Source organism: Gigantopelta aegis, chromosome 14 (genome assembly GCF_016097555.1).
Source record: "Gigantopelta aegis isolate Gae_Host chromosome 14, Gae_host_genome, whole genome shotgun sequence".
Taxonomy (NCBI): Eukaryota; Metazoa; Mollusca; class Gastropoda; order Neomphalida; family Peltospiridae; genus Gigantopelta; species Gigantopelta aegis.
In genome coordinates, this window is record NC_054712.1 from 4,062,198 (window position 1) to 4,084,376 (window position 22,179).

Here is a 22,179-nt window from a genome sequence, read left to right on the forward strand (position 1 = left end):
CCAGAAGACTCCGAATCATTTGGCTGTCAGGTTCGGTGGAAGCAAGTGAACACTGGGGTAGATGGGGTGGTGTGGATGATGGACAAATCAAGAACCCGAAACGCCCGAGCTTCTACAGGGGTTTGTGGGAATGGTTCCCCGAAAATGTTTGAAAACTAGATGTCCTGAAATGGAATTTTCTACATTCTACATGTAAAACTCATCATAACAAAATTTGATGTTGGTAAATGAAACACCTTTTAAATGCATAATTTTTGTACACATATGTAACCAATAATTCATTGCAATTACAATAACTAATATAATGAATAATAATTAAAAAAAAATAATAAATCATATTGCAATGTATTATTTTGCAGTCCCTATGTAGGCCTTTGTATTTGAAAATTTAACTGAACTGGTTTGACATTTTTGAAAGTGCATTTACATCAAATCTAGGGTGTTCTGGAAACTAGACACCTTGAAATGCAATTTCTGCATTCATCATGGATTCCTTCCAGTAAAACGAGACATTGGCCGTCACTCTGATTGTGGTATAGTACTCGAGTGAAATTTGTCACAGCATGTCCTCTTACTGGACAAAGGTTTTGTTTATCTTACCGGCCTCGGTGGTGTAGTGGTTCAGCCATTGGACATGAGGCTGGTAGGTACTGGGTTTGCTTCCTGGCATCAGCTCCCACCTAGAGCAAGCTTAACGACTCATTTGGTAGGTGTACGGCACTGAAATCTCTCTTACCACTAACCCACTGCCCTGGACAAATAGCTACAGTGTTCTACTTGCATACAAGGTTTGATGATCCTATATGATTTAATAAGGAATTAATAAGAAAGATACGGCCTGAACAAGGATTCCCTTTAATGTGCAGTTATGTGTGAACAGTAGGTTGCGGTGACCTAGATATGGTACACATCCACCACCACCCCCCCATTCCAAGTTCTACTTGCATGCAAGATTTGATGAACCTATACGCATAAAAAAAAGACAAATTATTACAATTATTTACATTTATCTAAACATCAGATAATTTAATTTAGCACACACATTGATTTTAATTATACATATGTATGAAACCATGCTGGACGGATTAATGTAAGTGTCTTGCAATGAAGATTATCACAGATTACAAACAGTGTAACACAAATTTCAAATAAATAATATGTAAAACAATAAAGAAAAGATAAATTAGAAGTTAAGGACCATATAAAAAATGCTTACAGACGTCTCGATACGCCATCATTCCAGAATGCTCAGTGACATGGTTATCCAAAATGAGATTCCAAAGAAATTTATACCTTGCCAACTCTAATCAGACATGAAAAGTCTTAACAAAAACAAAAAGAGGTTTTACGTGCACCATTTTTTCCCCCATACTTGGTAAAGACATACACACACACACACAAACCAACCCCAACCAATTTCGGATTAAAAAAAAAAAAATTGCCACATGTTTCTACCGTTAACCAAACAAGCTGCGAGTAAAAGGCTGGTGAACTCAACACATTTTATTTATGGTTATATGGCGTCAGACAAATAGTTAAGGTTCACAAAGATATTGAGAGAGGAAACCCACTGTCGCCACTTCATGGGCTACTCTTTTCAATTAGCAGCAAGGGATCTTTTATACGCACCATCCCACAGACAGGGTAGAACATACCACAGCCTTTGATATACCAGTCGTGGTGCACTGGCTGGAACGAGAAATAGCCCAATTGACCCACCAATGGGGATCGATCCCACACCGACCGCACATCGAGCGAGCGCCTTACCACTGGACTACATCCCGCCCCTTGCTTTAACCACGTCTGTAACCTACTTTTATTACCTTTCACCGCCCATGATTTTTAAAAAAAAGGATGACAAAATTTTATACTGGCCCTTAACTTGTGACTAGTATATTTTATTAACTGTTATAATATCTATAATTAAACTTCATGAGCGTCACACATTTTACATCATATTCATATGACAAATTAATGAAAGTTGTAATTTTATTTAACAACCCTCATCCCATTGTAAAACACAAGTTTTTGTTGACTAATGTATTTTTGTTATTGATTGATACAGTGCCTACATGCAAGGACTCACTAACATCTTTTTAGTACATTGTGTAACTAAAGATGTTGGAGGTTCTCACAATTTCATACTAGCTAACTATGTATTTTTATCCAATTTACATGTAAACATAGATTGGTAATAGCAGCCAATTTAAAATGGAGAATCACATGTTCTAGAAGCAACAAACTGAGAAATGTATTCAAAATGTTTGAATACTAAAAATATGCACTACTTTGCAGTTTCAAACAAAATATACTGAACATCAAAAGGAACATAAATCTTACGTTTTCTTCAATTTATTTACAATTATTGAATTTGAATCTCATTAGATTTTGTGTCTATTAAAAGTATGGATATTTAGTGGAGATATAAGTGCCATTAAGACCGTCTATTTACCAAATTAATTGTTTCATGAAAAAAAATTATGTTTCTTTTTTTGCTCACTAGTTTGAAAGTCTGACAATAAAACGAAAGTTGAGATATTCACCAAAATATAGTGCATATATTGCTAACATTTTATCCTTTTAGTTCACATTGTGTTATGTGAGCCAAACACTTATTTGATGTCATTGCAAATATCTAAGTCGACAGCTGGGATAAAAATAAATAAAAAATTGTTCTTGTTTCAATGCATAATAATAATATTCCCCAAATATACATTTCTGTTTAATCTTTTAAAATATTTTTCCAAGTAGAAATTTTTGAGCTTTTTAATCGTTTTTGAAAAAAGAAGCCAAATTCCATAATTAAATTTCTTAAACACTAAACAGTAAAGTATTAAGAAATGTTTGAAATACTAAGACAGGGGGAGAGCAATTTTTTGAGGTTTTGATTTTTCGTTTTCAATTTCATCGTCTTCCGGGTCATTATCAGGTGGAGTCGGGGCGCTGGCCAGGCCACTGAGAGGGGCTAGAGGTTCCAGCCCCCGTCTACCAAGTGGAGGCAGAGCGCTGCCTTTCTTAGCATGGGGGCTCGGTGAGGCGAATGCGTCGTCCTTTTTCTCAGCAGTAGCACTCTCTACAAGGGATGCTGGGAATGGATCCGGGTCAGCAGTGGGATTTGATCCCAGGGCCCCGTCACCAGCAGCTAGTTCTGAAAAGAGAAATGACATTACAAACTATCCGAATTTACTAAGGCGTAAACAATTTTTTTATGTTTCCGGGGACCTGATTCTACTTAGAAAATTGGGCTGATCCTAAAAAAAAATCAATGAATTTCTTTTTGGTGGACATTATTTTATTAATATGTAGGTGAAAAGAAAATAATTATATTTAAAACTGAGAAAAAACTCAACAACTGACCATACATATATATATTTTTTTTTAATATGTTGTTAATGCTGTAACTAATACCTTATGATACCTACAGGGTATTGTGAAATAGAGAAGCAAGGTTTAAGCTGTCAGGGTTCAAATTTAACGGCGACCATGTGACAAATGGCCACAGTGCCCTAACCATATGCCCCGATGCCCTGAAAGTTATTTTGCACATTACTAATCGGCCATCATACTCAAACATGATCAGTCTTAAGTCAAATGGCCGTGATCTCTAATTTGCCTGTTGCTCTCCAAGTCCTCAAATGCAAATTAAAACTGAATTTAGATAATATATTTCACTACTAATTCACCAAAAAGCTAATTAAAAAATCACCAGTCGTTCATAGATGTACCGCCATTTTTGCTGTTTGGATAAATGAAACTCAACTTTGGAGATAAATTTTGTTTGCAAATTTGCCAAATTGTTAATATTTTATGGGCTTTAGCCTAAGCCCTAGGGAACCCACATCGCTATACGTTTGTGATACAAAACTTCTCATAACAGCCATCCCTGGTTAAGAAGTTTAGTTTGTTTTGTTTAACGACACCACTAGAGCACATTGATTTTTTAATCATCGGGGATTGGATGTCAAACATTTGGTCATTCTGACATATAGTATTAGAGAGGAAACCCGCTACACTTTTCCATTAGTAGCAAGGGATCTTTATATGCACCATCCCAAAGACAGGATAACACATACTAATGAATGAATGAATGAATGAATTTCTAACAACACCCCAGCACAAAATACACATCGGCTATTGGGTGTCACAAATGGTACATACTACAGCCTTTAATGTACCAGTCGTGGTGCACTGGACAGAACGAGACCCTGGTTATGATGTTATACTGACCAGTACGAGTTTGCCATGGGTCATTTGCTGGTGTTGCTGATGGAACGGGTACAGCTGATGGAGCTGGTGTTGCCGATGGAACAGGTACAGCTGATGGAGCTGGTGTTGCCGATGGAGCCGGTGTTGCCGATGGAGTTGGGTTGGTTCTTCTCGTGGGGCTGAACACCGACTCGCGGTCGATGTCGGGCGTTGCCAGCACTGTGGCCTCAACCGCGGACGATGTTGCTGGTCGCTGACCGGACGGGGTGGCTGGAGTTGTCTCATCTTTCTTCCACACCAAGCTCTCCCCGACCTGCAGCGCCGGCCCCAGTTTACCTGCCACGTCGATCAACTACAAGACAAAGGAAAGGAATATCTGACTAATCTTCAGGACAACTCGCCTGATGTTACACAAGTTGACACACTCAACACTGTAGACTTTCAGCTTACGCCACTCAGTCTTTTATACAAATGAACACTGGATGAAAATATATAGAGGCTATTTCATGCTTTTATTCAAATATGAGTTTTATGTCAAAGAAATACGGTTTTCACATATCATGAGTTGACATAAAAATTATATTAAAAATAACCCCATGAAATGGTTTATTTAGTATATACATCTTTCCTAATTTTTGACAATATCTTTAGCTTTTTGTTAATATCTTTTGCTTATCCTATCGTAAGCACGTAATGCCATGATATATTTGTTCTGTTGCAACTTTTTCAGAAAATTTACTTGACAGTGGATTTTTTAAAAGAAATATGAATTAAAATTATCTTTATTTAATTAAATTATTAAATTAATAATTGTTTTATATACTGCTGTGCAAACATATGTGATAAAGTGATCCTCAAAAAACCCACACAAAAACAAAACATGAATTAAACCCAAGTTAAACTTTACCTTAAACTCAACAACAGGACATTGTGTCATCATTATTTAGCTTCGTACTCAACCAGTTTTAGATATTTTATGGTAATTGCACTTTTTTTTTTTCAAATACCATCACATGCATCAAACTTAAAAACAACAAAGCAACACTGACCTCAATAATTAAAGCATAATTATTTGCAAGGAATATAACTGAATCATGAATTTGTTCACAAAAATGTAAGTGTGATTTCTACATTTTCACTTTAACTAAAATACAGTGAAAATATTACCTTTCATAGAATATCACTTTTATGGTTTCTGTAGATCTATATATTTCCTTGTTATGTATAAAATAACTGTGATTACAGATGTTCACAGAAATACACAAGAAGGAAGAAGAAATACAAAATTTAACTGAATATGTATAACTGGTAAGCAATAAGTCGCTCCAAAGTTGTATAGATATTTTATTTTACAGCAACCCTGTACATGCGTTAGCAATAACAACTGAATACTGAGTGATGCTTATTAAGTGAAGTTTAGTATATTTGTATAAAATAAATGTGATTACAGATGTTCACATGAAGGACGAAGAAATAATACATTTAACTGAATATGTATAACTGGATGTATTCTGGTAGGCAATAAGTCGCTCCAAAGTTGTATAGATATTGTGTTTTACAGCAACCCTTTACATGCGTTAGCAATAACAACTGAATACTGAGTGATGCTTATTAAGTGAAGTTTAGTATATTTGTATAAAATAAATGTGATTACAGATGTTCACATGAAGGATGAAGAAATAATACATTTAACTGAATATGTATAACTGAATGTATTCTGGTAGGCAATAAGTAACTTCACAGTTGTATAGATATTGTGTTTTACAGCAACCCTGTACATGTGTTAGCAATAACAACTGAATATTGAGTGGTGCTTATTAAGTGAAGTTTAGTATATTTGTATACCAACCTCTTGATCGACATTGGACGAGTTTGATTTCAGTGCTCGCATCTTGTTTTCAAACGACGAGAACTGCTTTGATGCCAGTTTCCTCTCGCCAGTGTTGTACAAGAACACAGCATAGTTCAACGAAATGGACGGATCATTTCTGAAAGTGAAAGTACAATGTTGTACAAGAACACGGTATAGTTCAACGAAATGGACGGATCATTTCTGAAAGTGAAAGTAAGATGCTGAATGATACTAAACAAGACTGCACAACCAAACCACACTAATAACTTATCCATCATCAAACGTTTTGAAAATAAATAGAACACTGTCGAGACTGGTTACCTATCAAATCAAACTTTCATGTAACTAGTAGGTGGGTGGGTGGGTTTTATGTAGATAGCAGTTTGGACAGGTGGATGAGCAAACAGGTAGGTTTTGGTAAGACGAGTTTGTATATGGTTTAGGTGTGGTACATGGTTTGAGATGACTCCATCACAGTCTACCACAGATCACTATTGAAAGTTACTGTGCAAAGACACCAACTGATGTGCAGCCGTAGAACATATGTACAAACACAGAGTATCATTAAATTGTGTAATGCACATGTAACACTGTGCTGGGCCTTTGACATTTGGACAATGAAAAGTACATAGGATGTACAGAAAAAGAGAGAATATTTTAAGATGGAATCTGTAGGTCTGACCCAAAGGCACCAAACTGAGAGCAATTGCTCTCCTACTTAATTTCTGGAGAGTAGTTTATTGCTCACAATCGACTTTCAAAGCATAAGCATGGACATATTCCAATCAAGTATACAACAATGAACTTACTGATCTAGTGTCACGGCTTGTTCGTACGCCTGTTTAGCATTGTCAGGATCTTCCAGGTGAGTCAAAGAAACTGAAACAAGTAAACGTACGTAGAAAAAATATAACATTTGTAAAACTACATTGTTTTCAAAAGGTTGTTGGAGAAACTGAAACGAGTAATCATACACAGAAACACTGTAATATCTGTATACATAACACAACTGTCTTTAAAAGTCTGATTAACAATACCACTGTAGGCTACAATAATGTAAATGTTTATTAAAATGGAAACAGGATTATCAGAATGACTTGAGATTTCATATGATATTAATACTGTAAACTGCATTAATATTGCAGCATTTTTTGTGTTTGTTTGCTAATATGCACCTTAATACATGTTCGCAACATTTATATATTACAACCAACTATTGATATCTACAATGAAAATAATGTATGCATATAAATTTCGTGATTTGAGGTGTAGTGTAAATGATGCAAAAATTTACATGCATGGAATTGTTTCCCGGTTTACAGTAAACATAATAATAATAACTTAATGTCTACATATAATATTTAAAAACAAAAAAAAAACCCCGAATATTTTTACTAATCAGACTAAACAATTCTTAAAATATAGATACAATAACACTGATTATTATGTATGTCATACAATATGACCTATTACCCTCTTAAAAACACCCCGTTAATGACACGAAGGCAAGATGGAAATCTGTAAACTTCAGTACAGTAACATTCTAATCGCTAAATACGGGGGAAACCATAAATGCTTTTAATTATTAAGAGCTAAAACAAATATGTTTGAACTGCAAAAGTGAAGGAGAAATATGGAAGAGTATATCATGTGATCAGAAGAGATGACCCGTGACATGATTGAAGCTTTTGGCCAATCAACTGTCGTGAAGTTCAGACTAGTCCCTACGACAGGTGGGGTGGGGTGTGTGTGTGTGGGGGTGGGGGGGGGGGGGGGGGGGGGGGGGGGGGGGGGAGAGTTGGTCTATGCCAGGATAAGTTGAAAAGAACATGGTCTCACCTGCTAGCAGCATGTACAGCTGAGCCGTCTTGGGTTTGAAGCTGATGGCCGCACTCAGGAAGTGGAAACTCGACGCGTACTGCTGCATGGTGAGATGTACCAAACCAAGGTTGTAGAGGATCTTCCAGTCAAACGGAGCCAGGTAAATCGCTCTTTTCAGGCAGCTGATGGCCTAGACACAATGAAGAAAACATCAGTCAATTTATCTTTACATCATTACTTAATCTCACCTCTCAACAAAACAAATAGTTTGTTTTGTTTAATGACACTGCTAGAGAACATTGCTTAATTAATCATTGGCTATTGGATGTCAAACATTTGATGATTCTGATATGCAGTTTTCAGAAGAAATCTAATATTTTTCCATTAGCAGTAAGTAATCTTTTATATGTAACTCCCAAAGACAGGACAATACATACCACAACCTTTAATACATTAGTCATGAAGGTGCATTTCCCACCCTCTATCTATGGACTTGTCTGAATATTCCACAAGGTAATAAAATTGCAAGAATCTTTAATTTGTGTCAGTGGTAACAGCTTCCAACTAAGTGACTAGTTCTTCCTTCCTTGCCTTGCACTCTTTTAAGAGGTCACATTAATACACGAGAACAAAGATCACATTGTCATGAAGTGTAACACCACTTACAGAGATTTGTGCACGTAATCAGTTATAGGAAGATTATGGTGTATCAGTAAAACCATGTGTTTTGAAGGAAATAATTTTTTCTTACAAATATTTGAATAAACCTTAAAATACTGATAACCTATTTAAATAGCTGATGAACTGGAAATAACTTAAAACAAAATTTTCTGAAACTTACATCACATATCAGGGGTGGGAATTGGTGAACTGTAAAAAAGAGGAAATCTAGAGGGGTCCTGGACATTCTTGAAATCCTAGGTTAAAATCTGTGCCATCTGACACATTTTGGAGGAAAGGACGATTAACACAATGTTCCATGAGAGGAAAACAGCTGATCTGACATATACAATTGGTTTCTGGTATGGTACCCAACAATTGTTTCAAACATGTTTATCTTGAAAATTAATACATCCATTATATGAGGGTTCACACACTTTTAATTGTTATTAATCAAATTCCATAACTTTTCCTGACTTTTTAAAGTCAGTTTGAAAGAACTTCTTATAGGGTGTATACCACAAAATTAAATCCCATTGACGACAATAGTAACATATGTGGCTAAAACTCCTACCTGCAGCGTATCAATCAACATATACACCAAGGATATAAAGACTACCACCCCTTAAAGTGAATCAGACATAACTGGGGGTTAAGCTGCTCATTTCAGAGATAACGGGTAGCGTCTCTGACTAAACTAGTTCCACAAAAAGTTTCAGTACTTTTTCTTTACAGGTACCCCGCACATGTTTCAAGCACAAGGCTACTTGACACAGTGGTACTAGATGAAATAAAATTGCATACATGTTTTTCCCAGACAACAAACACATATTTATCACCAATGACAGGACATGTAGTATTAACTGCTGTAGAAAAAGTTTGGTGCACCTAGAACAATGATTCAACCAGAGGTTATTTGGTTTAGTACTACCTAAAGGATTTTTTACAATTATTTTCTCCAACCATCAACATAATCTAATAATATTACGTTTGACAAATTCCTTAAAACTTCCACGATTTTCCAGTCTTTCCATGACGAATTTGAAACCCAAATTAAAATTATATGTTCACAGGAAAATAGGTAAGAAATGACATCATACTGCTACGAATTTCTTCTTCCCGAAGAAGCACATCCCAATATTGTTCCAAAGCTGTGGACTCTCGGGCGTGTTGACGGCTGCGATTCGGTATTTTGTCAGAGCTACGTCAAAGTCGCCGTGACTCTGCATCATACTTCCTGCTGCCATGATGGCCTTTGTGTGGCAAGGGTCAAAGGTCATCGCATTACCCAGGTTCTCAAAGGCCTTCTGGAACTGACCAACCTGTAAATATTCACAACATACTAAGAGGGACATAGTCAAAGAAGGTGAATTCCTGTCGTAGACAAAGACACCAGCGTAATTCGACACCTGCGCCTATGACAGGAGTGTACTACAACAGCTTGTTCTGAATGTGCACGTTAAGCCTTATGACCTGACCTGACCTGACTTGACTTGAAGGTAATTCAAGGAAAATACTTCAACCTACAAATATTAATTTTAAAAGTATATCTGATCATATAATTTAGTACCAAATTTTAGCAGTTTAAATCTTTGGAGGTTTAATAAAACATCATACAGCTTCAGTGATTTAATATAAAAAAATGCTGCCTTTACTATATGAAATATAATGAATATAAAAATAATTGTAGTTTAATTTCAAAATTAATTACTGAATTATACTCCCAATGATATGGCATACATTATTTGTTTCGTGGTTTACATGTATCTGTTTCACTTAATTCGTTCTGATTCTTCTTGACATTTGAGGTGTCCCTCTTGAATCCAGTTTAAACAAAACTCTGTTGTCGGTATCACTAATCTAGACTGATCCCTGTCGGTAGCCCCATTCGACTATTTCTCGTTCCAGCCAGTGCTCCACAATTGGAGTAACAAAGGCGTCGTTAAATAAAACATTTCTTTCTTTCTTTCTGTTGTAGTTACTACTAATCTAATATACGGTACTGATGTGAAGAAATAAAGGATCACACCTTACAGGAAAGAGTGACTGTGACCAAAACCATCAACCATAGTGTCAGGAAGTTAACCATGTTACTGTCTTTCAATCTCACATTACTGTCTTTCAATCTCACATTACTAATATTCAATCTCACATTACTGACATTCAATCTCACATTACTGACATTCAATCTCACATTACTGACATTCATTTCATTTTCGTGCTTATATCCAATTAAGGTTCAAGCACGCTGTCCTGGGCACGCACCTCGGCTATCTGGGCTGTCTATCCAGGACAGTGGGTTAGTTGTTTAGTGATTAGTGAGAGAGAAGAATGTGTAGTGGCCTTACACCTACCCACTGAGTCGTTAAAAAACTCGCTCTGGGTTGGAGCCAATACCGGGCTGCGAACCCTGTACCTACCAGCCTGTAGTCCAATGGCTTAACCACTGCACCACCAACTGACATTCAATTTCACATTACATCTTTGTTATTTATATAGACATAACAGTGTCCACAATACCAAGTGTTTCCTCATTTCTTTCTCTCAGTGACTGTTTACTTCATGTACCAACCTGCATATAAAGTAAACCTAGGGTCGTCAGAAGGTCAGGGTTCTCGGGAGAAAACCTACAATCATATAATAAAATAAACCTACAATCACATGACATACACCTACAATCACATAATAAAATAAACCTACAATCACATGATGACATACACCTACAATCACATAATAAAATAAACCTACAATCATATAATAAAATAAACCTACAATCACATAATAAAATAAACCTACAATATAATAAAATAAACCTACAATAAAATAATAAAATAAACCTACAATCATATAATAAAATAAACCTACAATCAAATGATAAAATATCACATAATAAAATAAACCTACAATCAGATAATAAAATAAACCTACAATCACATAATAAAATAAACCTACAATCATATAATAAAATAAACTTACAATCACATAATAAAATAAACCTACAATCATATAATAAAATATAACATAATAAAATAAACCTACAATCACATAATAAAATAAACCTACAATCATATAATAAAATAACCTACAATCACATAATGACATAAACCTCCAATCGCATACACCTACAAGCACATGACATAAACTTACATTCACATGACATAAATCACACAATATAATAAATCTACAAGCACATAAATGACATAAACCTACAGTCATATAAATGGGTATGCAAATTTACAGTTCTCAGTAGCCAAACAGAAATCAGTGATTTATTTTTGACACTTAACTTCACACTAATGGATCTCTCTTTGGGAAATTTAACATTACTTGTTTCATCTAAAATTTGGAATTTTCAATTTTTAAAACATAACCTTTGGATGAATGGCGCCATATATCAGAGTCAAGTAACAAAGATAATAAATCACCACAACTACTCACTCGACGGCACTCCTGTAGATATCTATAGCACCATTCATGTCTGCCGCCATCAGGTGAATCTTCCCCAGCATGATGTATGAGATTTCGTGACGGCGGCATTCCAGTGCTACTCGCAAACACTCCTTTGCCTAGTAGCACACATAGAAATAATAAGTTATAATGTTTACATGTATACAATGAATTAAAGAACAGTGAAAAAGTACACATGATGAGAATTGATTGGAATTTAATTATCAATCAATACAGTAAAACCTCTCAAAACCGGACCCTTTGTAAACCAGAAATCCCTCAAAACTGGACATTTTTCACGGTCCTTTTTTAAAAATCAGTACAGAACTTAACCTCACTAAACCAGATACCTTTTAAAACATGACATTTTACTTGGTTCCTAGGGTGTCTGGTTTAGAGAGGTTTCACTGTACTTTGTGTAGTTATATATTTGGTTTGTATCAACTTTTGATGATCCAGTCAGTTAGAATATATGTGACAGTGTTTGTGAAAGAGAGTACAGTTGAGGCTTGTCGTCATTCAAAAAAATAAATTGAAATGATGTGATACCAAGTGTCCATGTGGAAGATGTTTAGGGATGTGCTGAATTGCGCTATGTCAGATCAGCATGGCAGGGTGCCAACCAACCAGTCACAGGATGTTTTGTATCCAATCTGTTTCTTCCCTGGACATTTCATACTCACTACTGTTTTATACCCTAGACTGGTCATTTAGTATATATCTAGGGTATAAAACAGAAGTGAGTACGAAACATCCAGAGACGAAAAAGATCGGGTACAAAACATCCAGTAACCCAACCAACATTGAACCATAGTGTTTTCATTCAAGTAAAATTTACAACAGGTTTTGCCTCTTTGAACATAAATTGCACATCATGTTCATAGAATGACATTTAAGTTAAGTTACAATCTCCACAACTATAACGAAATCAAACACTCAGGGGTGCACAAATGTGAAATTGTGATAGTTGCCCGGTGGGCAACCAGTAGCTGAAGTTTGGTTACCCAACATCATCTCTTGGTTGCCCACATAGTATTTCATAAAAAAGTTTTATGAATATAATTTTGAACTGTCTTTAAAATGAAACTGAAATTGAAAATGTTTTTATTATTATCATTACTTATCAGTTTAGTTTTATTTCTTTTTTAACATTATTTATCGACAGCTCATCTTCGCTTAGGCTGAAAAAAAAGTTTGTTTTGTTTAACGACACCACTGGAGCACATTGATTAATTAATCATCGGCTATTAGATGTCAAACATTTGGTAATTCTGACTCGTAGTCATCAGAGGAAACTCGCTACATTTTTCCTAATGCAGCAAGGGATCTTTTATATGCACTTTCCCACAGACAGGAAGGCACATACCACAGCCTTTGTTCGGTTGTTGTGCACTGGTTGGAACAAGAAAAAACCCAGCTGAATGGATCCACAGAGGAGGTTCGATCTCGTTTGGGCTGTCACAGTCATAATATTTTAATGAACTCAGGGCTCATCCAGGATTAAAAATACCTGTAGCCAAAAAAATTGCCAAATGGGATTTTTATTTGCCATAATGAAAATGTTTTAGCCAAAATTGTTTTGTGTAGTACTGTATAGAGTATTTATATATGAATATGAAAATGCATCTTTTCCAGCTAATTATGTACAAACTGGAATACATCTGAATAACAAAATTACCCCCTGATCAAAATCAAAAGACAGCAATGGGGGTAGGGGCAGTTAATATATTACTTAGATTTTTCAGTGGGTGAGGGGAGATATGCAGAGTTGGAAGCCAATGCCTCTGCAAACACACCCCAAATTCTAAGGCCTATGGCATTAATAAAAATCTGAGAGCCAATACTCTTCTTTTTTTTAAAACAGTGCTCATTATTTCTGTAAAACAGCAATCTTTATTTTGGTTTGAACTGCTTTTAATTGTATTTTAAAGTAACCCATCTATTCCACACCCCAACAATTTCGTCATTTGCGCCATTTTGTTGATTTCCGTGTCGTGTTAAATGCTTATTGTTGATTTCAGCTTGTAAAATACGTAGCCTAAGCAATTATTATCCATTTACGTCAAAAGGTTTTGATTAAAAAGATTATGAATTCAAATTTTACGGTCTTTTTAAAATCTAGCTAACTTTTGAGATGTCACCTCACAGTCAACAAATTTATATAATATTATATCTAACAAATATCATGCTTATTTTTAACTAATTGTATTCAGTGTACGTTTAACCTCAATTTGTATAAATACTGCAAGTTCCTTTCCCGCGATCTCGAAATGTACGAGTGCGAAATTAACAAAGACAACGGAAATAAACAAACGAAACAGCAGTTAAGTATTCATTGATGCGTACAACTATTTGGTGATGGGTTTTTCTCTCACAAATTTACATCAAGATTTACTTGCGTGTAATCGTGTTGTTTAATGTCTGCAACAATGTCTTGTGACACGTGCAACAGTCTCGGCTGACTGTCAAGCGTGACCTATATGCACACTGAGAACAGCCAACGAATGTTTTCCAAATGTTCGCGAACTATGCGATTGGTTCCCGACGTGGACATTGGGTTTAACGTGAAGCGCATAAACCAGTTTAGCGGATGTTTTTGTTTTGCTCGGTCTAGCTGAACTCGGCCCTAGCCTACTTGTCTTTGGCCCTGAACTAGCATGTGTAATGAAACTGACACGCAATTTCGGTCCATTTTTATTACTTTGGCTCAAAGACTTTACAGTTAAAATAACACGCTACAGATTTTTCAGACTTTTCTTGCATACATGTTGTCGTTAAAATTAATAACTGTGATTATTAAAATAAGCAAACATTGTTATGCTGAATTCTTGACGACTCCTCTTCTCATTACCAGACGCGAGATCCCTGTTAATATTATGTATTATTATTATATGTTAGGTGTCAGGTAGATTATGTAACCGATTGTTCACATCGGAAGATAGAAAATGGCGTAGCCAAATTTTTAGCTCAGAACTGGATGGTTGTTGATGTAGTTTGTGGCCTTTCACATGTCTTGTGCCCTTTGCTAGTAGCCACCATTCTGAAATGTATCTGTCTGCATTGAACTCGTCAAAATCATGCAGGGTGGATGCTGAGTAGATGGCAGCATTAGGGTGGATATTTATATCGCCTGTCAGTCAAGTTATCAGTTTCGATACTTTTGAATTGCCCTTAACTGTCCGAGTGTCGTTAAGTTTTATTTTTCATTTTACTTGTTTTATGATTTTCTTGGTTGCCCGTCGGGCAAGTGTTTGACAAAGAATGGTTGCCCACAAGATACTTTGGTTGTCCCAGGCGCGCGGACAACCGATTAGTGCACCCCTGAACACTAAATAATTCCAATTTCATAAGATGTTGACAAATGTTTACCTTGGCAAAGTCTCCCAGATACATGTAGCACACCCCTTGGTTGTGGAATATTTCCTGTATAACATAAAATACTTCATGTTTATAAAACATCAACACACTTCTCTATAGGTAAACCAACTATTATACCTGAAAACACTATGAAGAACATTTCTATTAATTAAAAAACCTAACTGGACAGTATAGCGAATCAAATTTTTAAATTGTTAAATAAATCCATTAAAACAAATCCACAGAATGTAGACAAAGTCTGCTTGTCTAGCAAACTACAGAGCTGTGAAAATTGAACATTTATGTAAAACCATCTATTCGTTACACAAAAGCCACCTGGTGGTTATATGTAAAACCATCTATTCGTTACACAAAAACCACCTGGTGGTTATATGTAAAACCATCTATTCGTTACACAAAAACCATCTGGTGGTTATATGTAAAACCATCTATTTGTTACACAAAAACCATCTGGTGGTTATATGTAAAACCATCTACTGGTTACAAAAAAACCTTCTGGTAATGCATTTTACGTAACTCGTTATAAATATGTTTATTACAAATTATACAGTAGTTTGTACCTGCAACTTATTGCATACATATTTAAGACGAATATGCTGTTGAGTGAAGTAAAGCACCAATTATTTTTACTCTACAACCATTGTATGGTCATTGATGTGCTATCATCCACTGGTATGCATTATTATAAAATAATAACAGTACGCTAAAGTATTTTTTAATAAATATACAATCATACCCAGTCTCGGGGGGAGAGCTTTATTGCTTCTGTGTACACATCTAAAGCAGCCTTATGACGAGCCAAAAGAAATCTGAAAACAAAAATCCCCACATTAAATATATAGATCAATCTAAATTCTTAATAAAAGTACACTGCACTGCACGATGATTAAAATTTAACAAATTAAGTACATTTAATTATAACAGTTATGGTAAATTCAATCGATAATCTCATTTTTAATCTTTATGGAGAGACATTTACAGTAAATGCTTTAAGTTTCCTTTAAATAACTTTAATATTAATGGAGATAGTAATAATCCATAAATACCTGTATATCTGACTGAAAAAACAAATATGAAAATGTTCTCTTACAGGAAATAATTCAACAGTTCAGTAGTGTTAATCTACAAGTCCTAAACTGTTTTCTAAAGGAAACAAGCATGGAAGTTGAAAAGTCCAGCTCCTCTTTTATTGGCCTTGGTGGTGTAGTGGTTAGACTATCAGCCTCAAAACTACTAGGTACTGGGTTCATGTCCCACCCGAGGCAATGGGGAATTTTTCATTCCAGTACCGGCTCCAAACCAGAGTGAATACCCGGCTAGTTTCAATGGGGAGGTGTAAGACCACATATACACCAAGTTTCACTCACTTCACAGGTGCGATTATGGATGTGTCTCCCAAGTGTGTGACCCCGCAGGGATGATTATCTGGCAAGCACAGCAGGTTCAGTGTACCCTAGATTAGGGTAATATTGACATCAACAATTTGGAGCACTAGTCAAATAGTCCAATAATGACTGGGAAATACTGCAACTTCTTTTTTCTTTCATTTTAAAAAGTTAAAAATACTGCAGCTTCACCATTCATCTCATTATCTTCATATATATAATTATATTTGTGATGTTCTAATTAAAAATGGTTTTATTTCTGTGATGTAAACATGTTTGTGGTGTTTTTTAATTAAAAAAACAACAAAAAACAAACAAAAACCCATCTTGACACAGATACACAAACCAGTACATATTTTCAGTACTACTAAGAGCTACTTACAATGACCGAGCCACCTGTTTGAGGTGTTCACAACTTTGTGGGTTGAGCAGCGTACAAGTCTGGAACAGTTCAAGAGATTCCTTGATCCGTCCTTCCTGGCGTAAAATCAGAGCTGAGAAGAAGAAAATAACAATAATATTTTTGGTTCAGAAAAATTACTTTCTTACATTTACATGTCTAAGGCTTATTGTTGAAGATACAGCACAAAAACAGACAGACAGCTAGCCACTTTGTTCAAAATAGAATAGAAGACATGTCTAAGGCTTATTGTTGAAGATACAGCACAAAAACAGACAGACAGCTAGCCACTTTGTTCAAAATAGAATAGAAGACATGTCTAAGGCTTATTGTTGAAGATACAGCACAAAAACAGACAGACAGCTAGCCACTTTGTTCAAAATAGAATAGAAGACATGTCTAAGGCTTATTGTTGAAGATACAGCACAAAAACAGACAGACAGCTAGCCACTTTGTTCAAAATAGAATAGAAGACATGTCTAAGGCTTATTGTTGAAGATACAGCACAAAAACAGACAGACAGCTAGCCACTTTGTTCAAAATAGAATAGAAGACATGTGATAAATTTAAGAGAGTTATCAGCGGTTACAAAACAAGGCATCGCATGCGACGTTTACTACACTCATTTCCGACATCTATTTTCGTCACAGTTGCTCAGACTCCAGTTCATATTTTCATGGTTCTTGTCTGAATGTATAGCTCGGCTTCTATGGGTTAATTTATTTAGGACAACCTTGCGTTTCCCACGAATACAGCGTCCATATACTGCTCTTTGCTGTGGTCATTAGCGCACACTTACACTGTACATGGAACGCTTGGATATCGCTTATTCCTGCACTGACCAATCACATTCAAGGATAGCAATGTGGGATCACTCCACATGATTATCATTATCATGGATTGCAAGAATAATCAGAAGAGAAAGCAGCCGAAGCTGCAGTCAATACTCTTTGTTCAAGTGACAGAAACAAGGTAAGGAAATTCAGAATCGCCTTTTTTCCAACGAGACCGACGGTCATCAGTGCGTGGAATGTCTGTTTTTAAAATATATTTTGTTTTGATTCATGAGAACACTAGACCCAGTGATTTTCCACGATCGCGAAAAATGGGCGGAATTCCCATTGTGTAACGGAGTTTACATTTGGAAATGGAATTACGATTTTCCACAAAGTTAAAAAAATTAATACTAGTTTACTATTGCCACACGCTGTAAAACTGACGATTGACCCGTGTGCAGTACTATTGGCAAATGCTAGACTGGATTATGCACTTCACGGTAAACCAAATGGGTCACATTGGGAACCAATCAAATACTTCGCGAACGTCAGTGAAACGTTTGCTGGCTGAACTTGGGGCTGGTTTACTGCTTAGTCTGTTGTGCTTGCGAAGATGGGACAGGTTTTTTTTCCCAGGAGTAAGTTTAGCCAGCGGTTTGTCGCTAACGCTTGTCTTGGAAGACAGATTTTTACGCTACACATTAAACCGAATGACCATTTCAGGAACCAGTAAAAATAGGTTTACAAACGTTTAGCAAAAAACAGCTGGCTGAACGTTGCAATGTTACTTTATTTCCGCTGTGTCATGTGCATACTTTAATCTGCAGATGAAATTACACTGTCAAAAAGATGATAAAATAAATGTTTACATTTTGTGAACCCTAAGCCCCGTTGAATAAAGCAGTGCACTTAATTGTTGGACAATCATGCTTTATGTAGTTATTATAATTGTAGCCTTTGCTCCTGATGTGATTTTTTGCTACTAATATGTAGGCTTACTTTGAGTTAATGACAAATAGCGATGTATGTTGACGCCAGTCAATTTTCGGACCCTTTAATTTGTCACAACTTGTGTTAGTTCAATTGTTAATTACATATTGTAGTCTGAAACAGAATTGAAACGGTATTTACAAATATAATGAAACGGAAAATAGCTTTTTTTATAAACGGAAAAACACTGGGTCTAGCTCAGCAGTGACCAGAATGTCAGAGATAAATGTATGAATTATTATTCTGCAGATGAGGGTATTCAAATCGATGCTACAGAAACGCAAACACAAAACGATCATGATGTTCCGATGCCGGTGGCAAGAAGTCCTGATCAAGCCGACCTTCCGTCAACAAATTCCGAATTTTTGTTTCAAGGTTAAGAAAAGATAAGTTCAAACAAAACTGCTTCAAGTTCAAAATGCAGTCACGACTTTCATGGCACGTGGTTGAAATATGTCAGTAATGGATGGGGAACCACTCAAAACCAGCTTTACTTTGAACTGAGAAGCATATAATTTAATTTTTCCTTGCTCAAAACATTGCCGATGAATTTTGATTTTCTTTCAAATATTTCTTTATAAATTATTGGGGTGGGACGTAGCCCAGTGGTAAAGCACTGGCTTGATGCGCGGTTGGTTTGGGATTGATCCCCATCAGTGGGCCCATTGGGCTATTTCTCGGTCCAGCTAGTACACCACGGCTGGTATATCAACGGCTGTGGTATGTACTACCCTGTCTGTGGGATGGTGCATATAAAAGATCCCTTGCTGCTAATCGGAAAGAGTAGCTCATGAAGTGGCGACAGGGTTTCCTCTCTATATCTGTGTGGTCCTTAACCATATATCTGACACCATATAACCGTAAATAAAAATGTGTTGAGTGCGTTGTTAAATAAAACATTTCATTCGTTTTCTTTTTTATGTATGATACAAATTGTAACAAAAATGGTACATTCATGCACTGATACTGAGGTTTTGTGTTATTGCAGTGATAATGTCAGTTGATGACCACGTTGATATAGTGAATGAGCTTTTTGGCGAAGGAGTTTGTGTTCACCATCATGCTGTCTGCCAGAAAAGGAACTGCGTCGATATATCAAATGCAGAAAAGACACGAATAAAACTCGAACGGAACAAAGAAACGTTCAATCACAGCTAGTTATCCAACAGTGAACATGCCACTGATGCTGGGTTGTACTGGCCTGTTTATGTAGAGGGGCAGGATCTACTGTCTGTTGTGCAAACAGTATGAGGAATGAACAGAACAGCAAGGGAGAGTTTAGTGCTGAACCAGGGAAGAGGATGAAAAAGCAGGCAATTACTAGTCACAAGGGAACAAAAAAGCACAAAAAGCTACTCAGGTTGAGCTGATGAAAAATGTGTCCTATTTTCAGAAGAGAATAAATGATGAGAAAGAATGAAGCAGGCGTACTCTTTGGTGTTTTCTATCTGATTTACTGGGTTTGCCAGCATGCTATGGCCCATGATAACATAATAGTCTGCTGGAAGTGGTAGAGAAGGTAGCTCCAGGTACCACAGAGCAGTTTAGACACAGGGCACCTGCATTCCAGAGAGAGATCATAATGGTAATGGAACAACTGCTGGAAGGTAAAGTGGTCAGCAGTGCAAATGCAGCTGCCAGATATTCCCTACTTGTAGATGACATGACAGACATAACATCCAAAGAACAGATGATAGCATTTATACAAGCTTTCTCCAAGGACACTAATGAGGTTTTTACTGATTTCCTCTTCATTGAGGATGTGCATGAAAAAGGTGACAGTATTTCGGCAAATGCTGCAACACTTTTCAAAGTGATTTGTGAGAAATTGGACGAACTTGAACTACCAACTGCCAACCTAGCTGCATTAGTTACTGATGGTGCATCAGTTATGACAGGGCAGATATCTGGTCTGGCCACAAGGTTGAAGGAAGTTATACCTCACCTAATTACATTTCACTGTGTGTGCCACAAACTTGCTCTTTCATGTGGTGACACAGACGATTGCAGTGAGTATATTTCAGTTGTGACCAAATATCTTACAGAACTCTGGAAGCTGTTTACCTATAGCAATAAGCGGACGGCTATCTTTGTGAAAACACAACTTTTCATACAACAGTTGGATCTGCAGAAGAATCAAAAGACGAAGGTGGCAAAGAAGTTGAAGAAGGCATGCAAGACTCGCTGGCTTTCTACTGAAGATTCTGTCAGGTCAGCGCTGGAGAATTACCCTGCCATCATTCAATCATTGCTTGCTGTCAAGAACGAGAGTCCAACAGCTGCAGGACTACTAGGGTTCATGAACACTGCCAAATTCCTTTCCTGCCTGCATGTTCTGGGATGTGTACTGCCAATTCTAGCTGCTGTGAGCAGAACATTCCAGAAATCTCATGTCATGTTGAGCGAGATTCAAAGTGTTGTAAAGAAAGCTAAAGATGACCTGGAGGCTCTTGTAGAGAATGATGAATCTGTGGCAAAGCTTTGTGAGCATGTAGAAGATCTGGCAATTCTTGACTTCTCTGTTAAGGAACAGGACATTGAGTTCTGCAGCAACTTGCTGAAAATATACACTGACAATCTTCAAGTGAACCTTGACAACCGTTTTGTAGATGCACCCATTGTGCATAGTATGTACATGATATTTGATGTCACTGCTGTGCCAAAGGTCAGGCAAGATTTTTCTCAGTATGGTGCAGGCCATATCCAAGCCATTGCTGACCATTTTTACCCTGACGATGATGATACCAAACAAAGACTGGCGGCAGAGTGGAGCTGCTTTAAGTACACAATGAGGGAATGGCAGCAAGATCTTCCTCCATCAGCCAAACAGAATCCAATTAACTGATGTCTGCGTGCTCTGTTGTCAAAGTCTGGGATGAACAGTGTGTACCCACTTCTCACTGTTGTTGCAGAAGTGGCCGTATCAATGCCCATTTACAATCCCTGGCCTGAGAGGGGGCCAGTCGGGTTAAGTTGTTAAAGAACCAACTGTGTAGTCATATGAAGAATGATGTACTTAATTCACTTTTGCACATTCACATTAATGGACCAGAACTGTTTTCTCCACAATGTGAGGAGTTCATCAAGAGTGCAGTGAAAGAGTGGAAAGCACTTACGGACAGAAAAAGCTCCCCAAACCGAAAAAGAAAAAGGCACCAACTGCTCAAGACATCCCTACTCCTGCTGTGATCTGTGATGCAGAAACACAAATAGAGGAAACAAGTGAAGGCGCAGGGCCAGGCCAGCAGGGTGAAGCAGCAGCTG

At 36.7% G+C, this 22,179-nt stretch overlaps 2 protein-coding genes across 2 annotated transcripts; one reads left to right on the forward strand and one right to left on the reverse strand.

Annotated features, from left to right (window-relative positions):
* Positions 1-2,336: 2,336 nt before the first annotated feature.
* LOC121388982 (Bardet-Biedl syndrome 4 protein homolog) lies at positions 2,337-17,242 on the reverse strand. Its single transcript, XM_041520547.1, has 11 exons — positions 17,132-17,242; positions 16,101-16,173; positions 15,356-15,409; positions 11,978-12,105; positions 11,112-11,166; positions 9,640-9,861; positions 7,898-8,069; positions 6,868-6,937; positions 6,056-6,194; positions 4,228-4,558; positions 2,337-3,148 (listed from the first exon to the last, which is right to left on the reverse strand). The coding sequence occupies exons 3-11, from the start codon at positions 15,377-15,379 to the stop codon at positions 2,853-2,855; spliced, it is 1,437 nt and encodes a 478-aa protein (XP_041376481.1). The 5' UTR covers positions 15,380-15,409; positions 16,101-16,173; positions 17,132-17,242; the 3' UTR covers positions 2,337-2,852.
* Positions 17,243-20,497: 3,255 nt separating this feature from the next.
* LOC121388408 (zinc finger protein 862-like) lies at positions 20,498-21,760 on the forward strand. The gene has a single exon (XM_041519718.1). It carries the CDS (start codon positions 20,498-20,500, stop codon positions 21,758-21,760), a length of 1,263 nt encoding a protein of 420 aa, XP_041375652.1.
* Positions 21,761-22,179: the final 419 nt, after the last annotated feature.

Coding starts and splice junctions, on each gene's coding strand:
- LOC121388408 (XM_041519718.1), top strand. CDS start 20,498: ATGGTAATGGAACAACTGCTGGAAGGTAAAGTGGTCAGCAGTGCAAAT.
- LOC121388982 (XM_041520547.1), bottom strand. CDS start 15,379: ATGTATCTGGGAGACTTTGCCAAG. Junction 8,070..9,639: donor GGAAGAAGAAATTCGTAGCA/GTATGATGTCAT, acceptor CATTGTGTCTAG/GCCATCAGCTGCCTGAAAAG. Junction 4,559..6,055: donor CGTCCAATGTCGATCAAGAG/GTTGGTATACAA, acceptor TTTGTCTTGTAG/TTGATCGACGTGGCAGGTAA.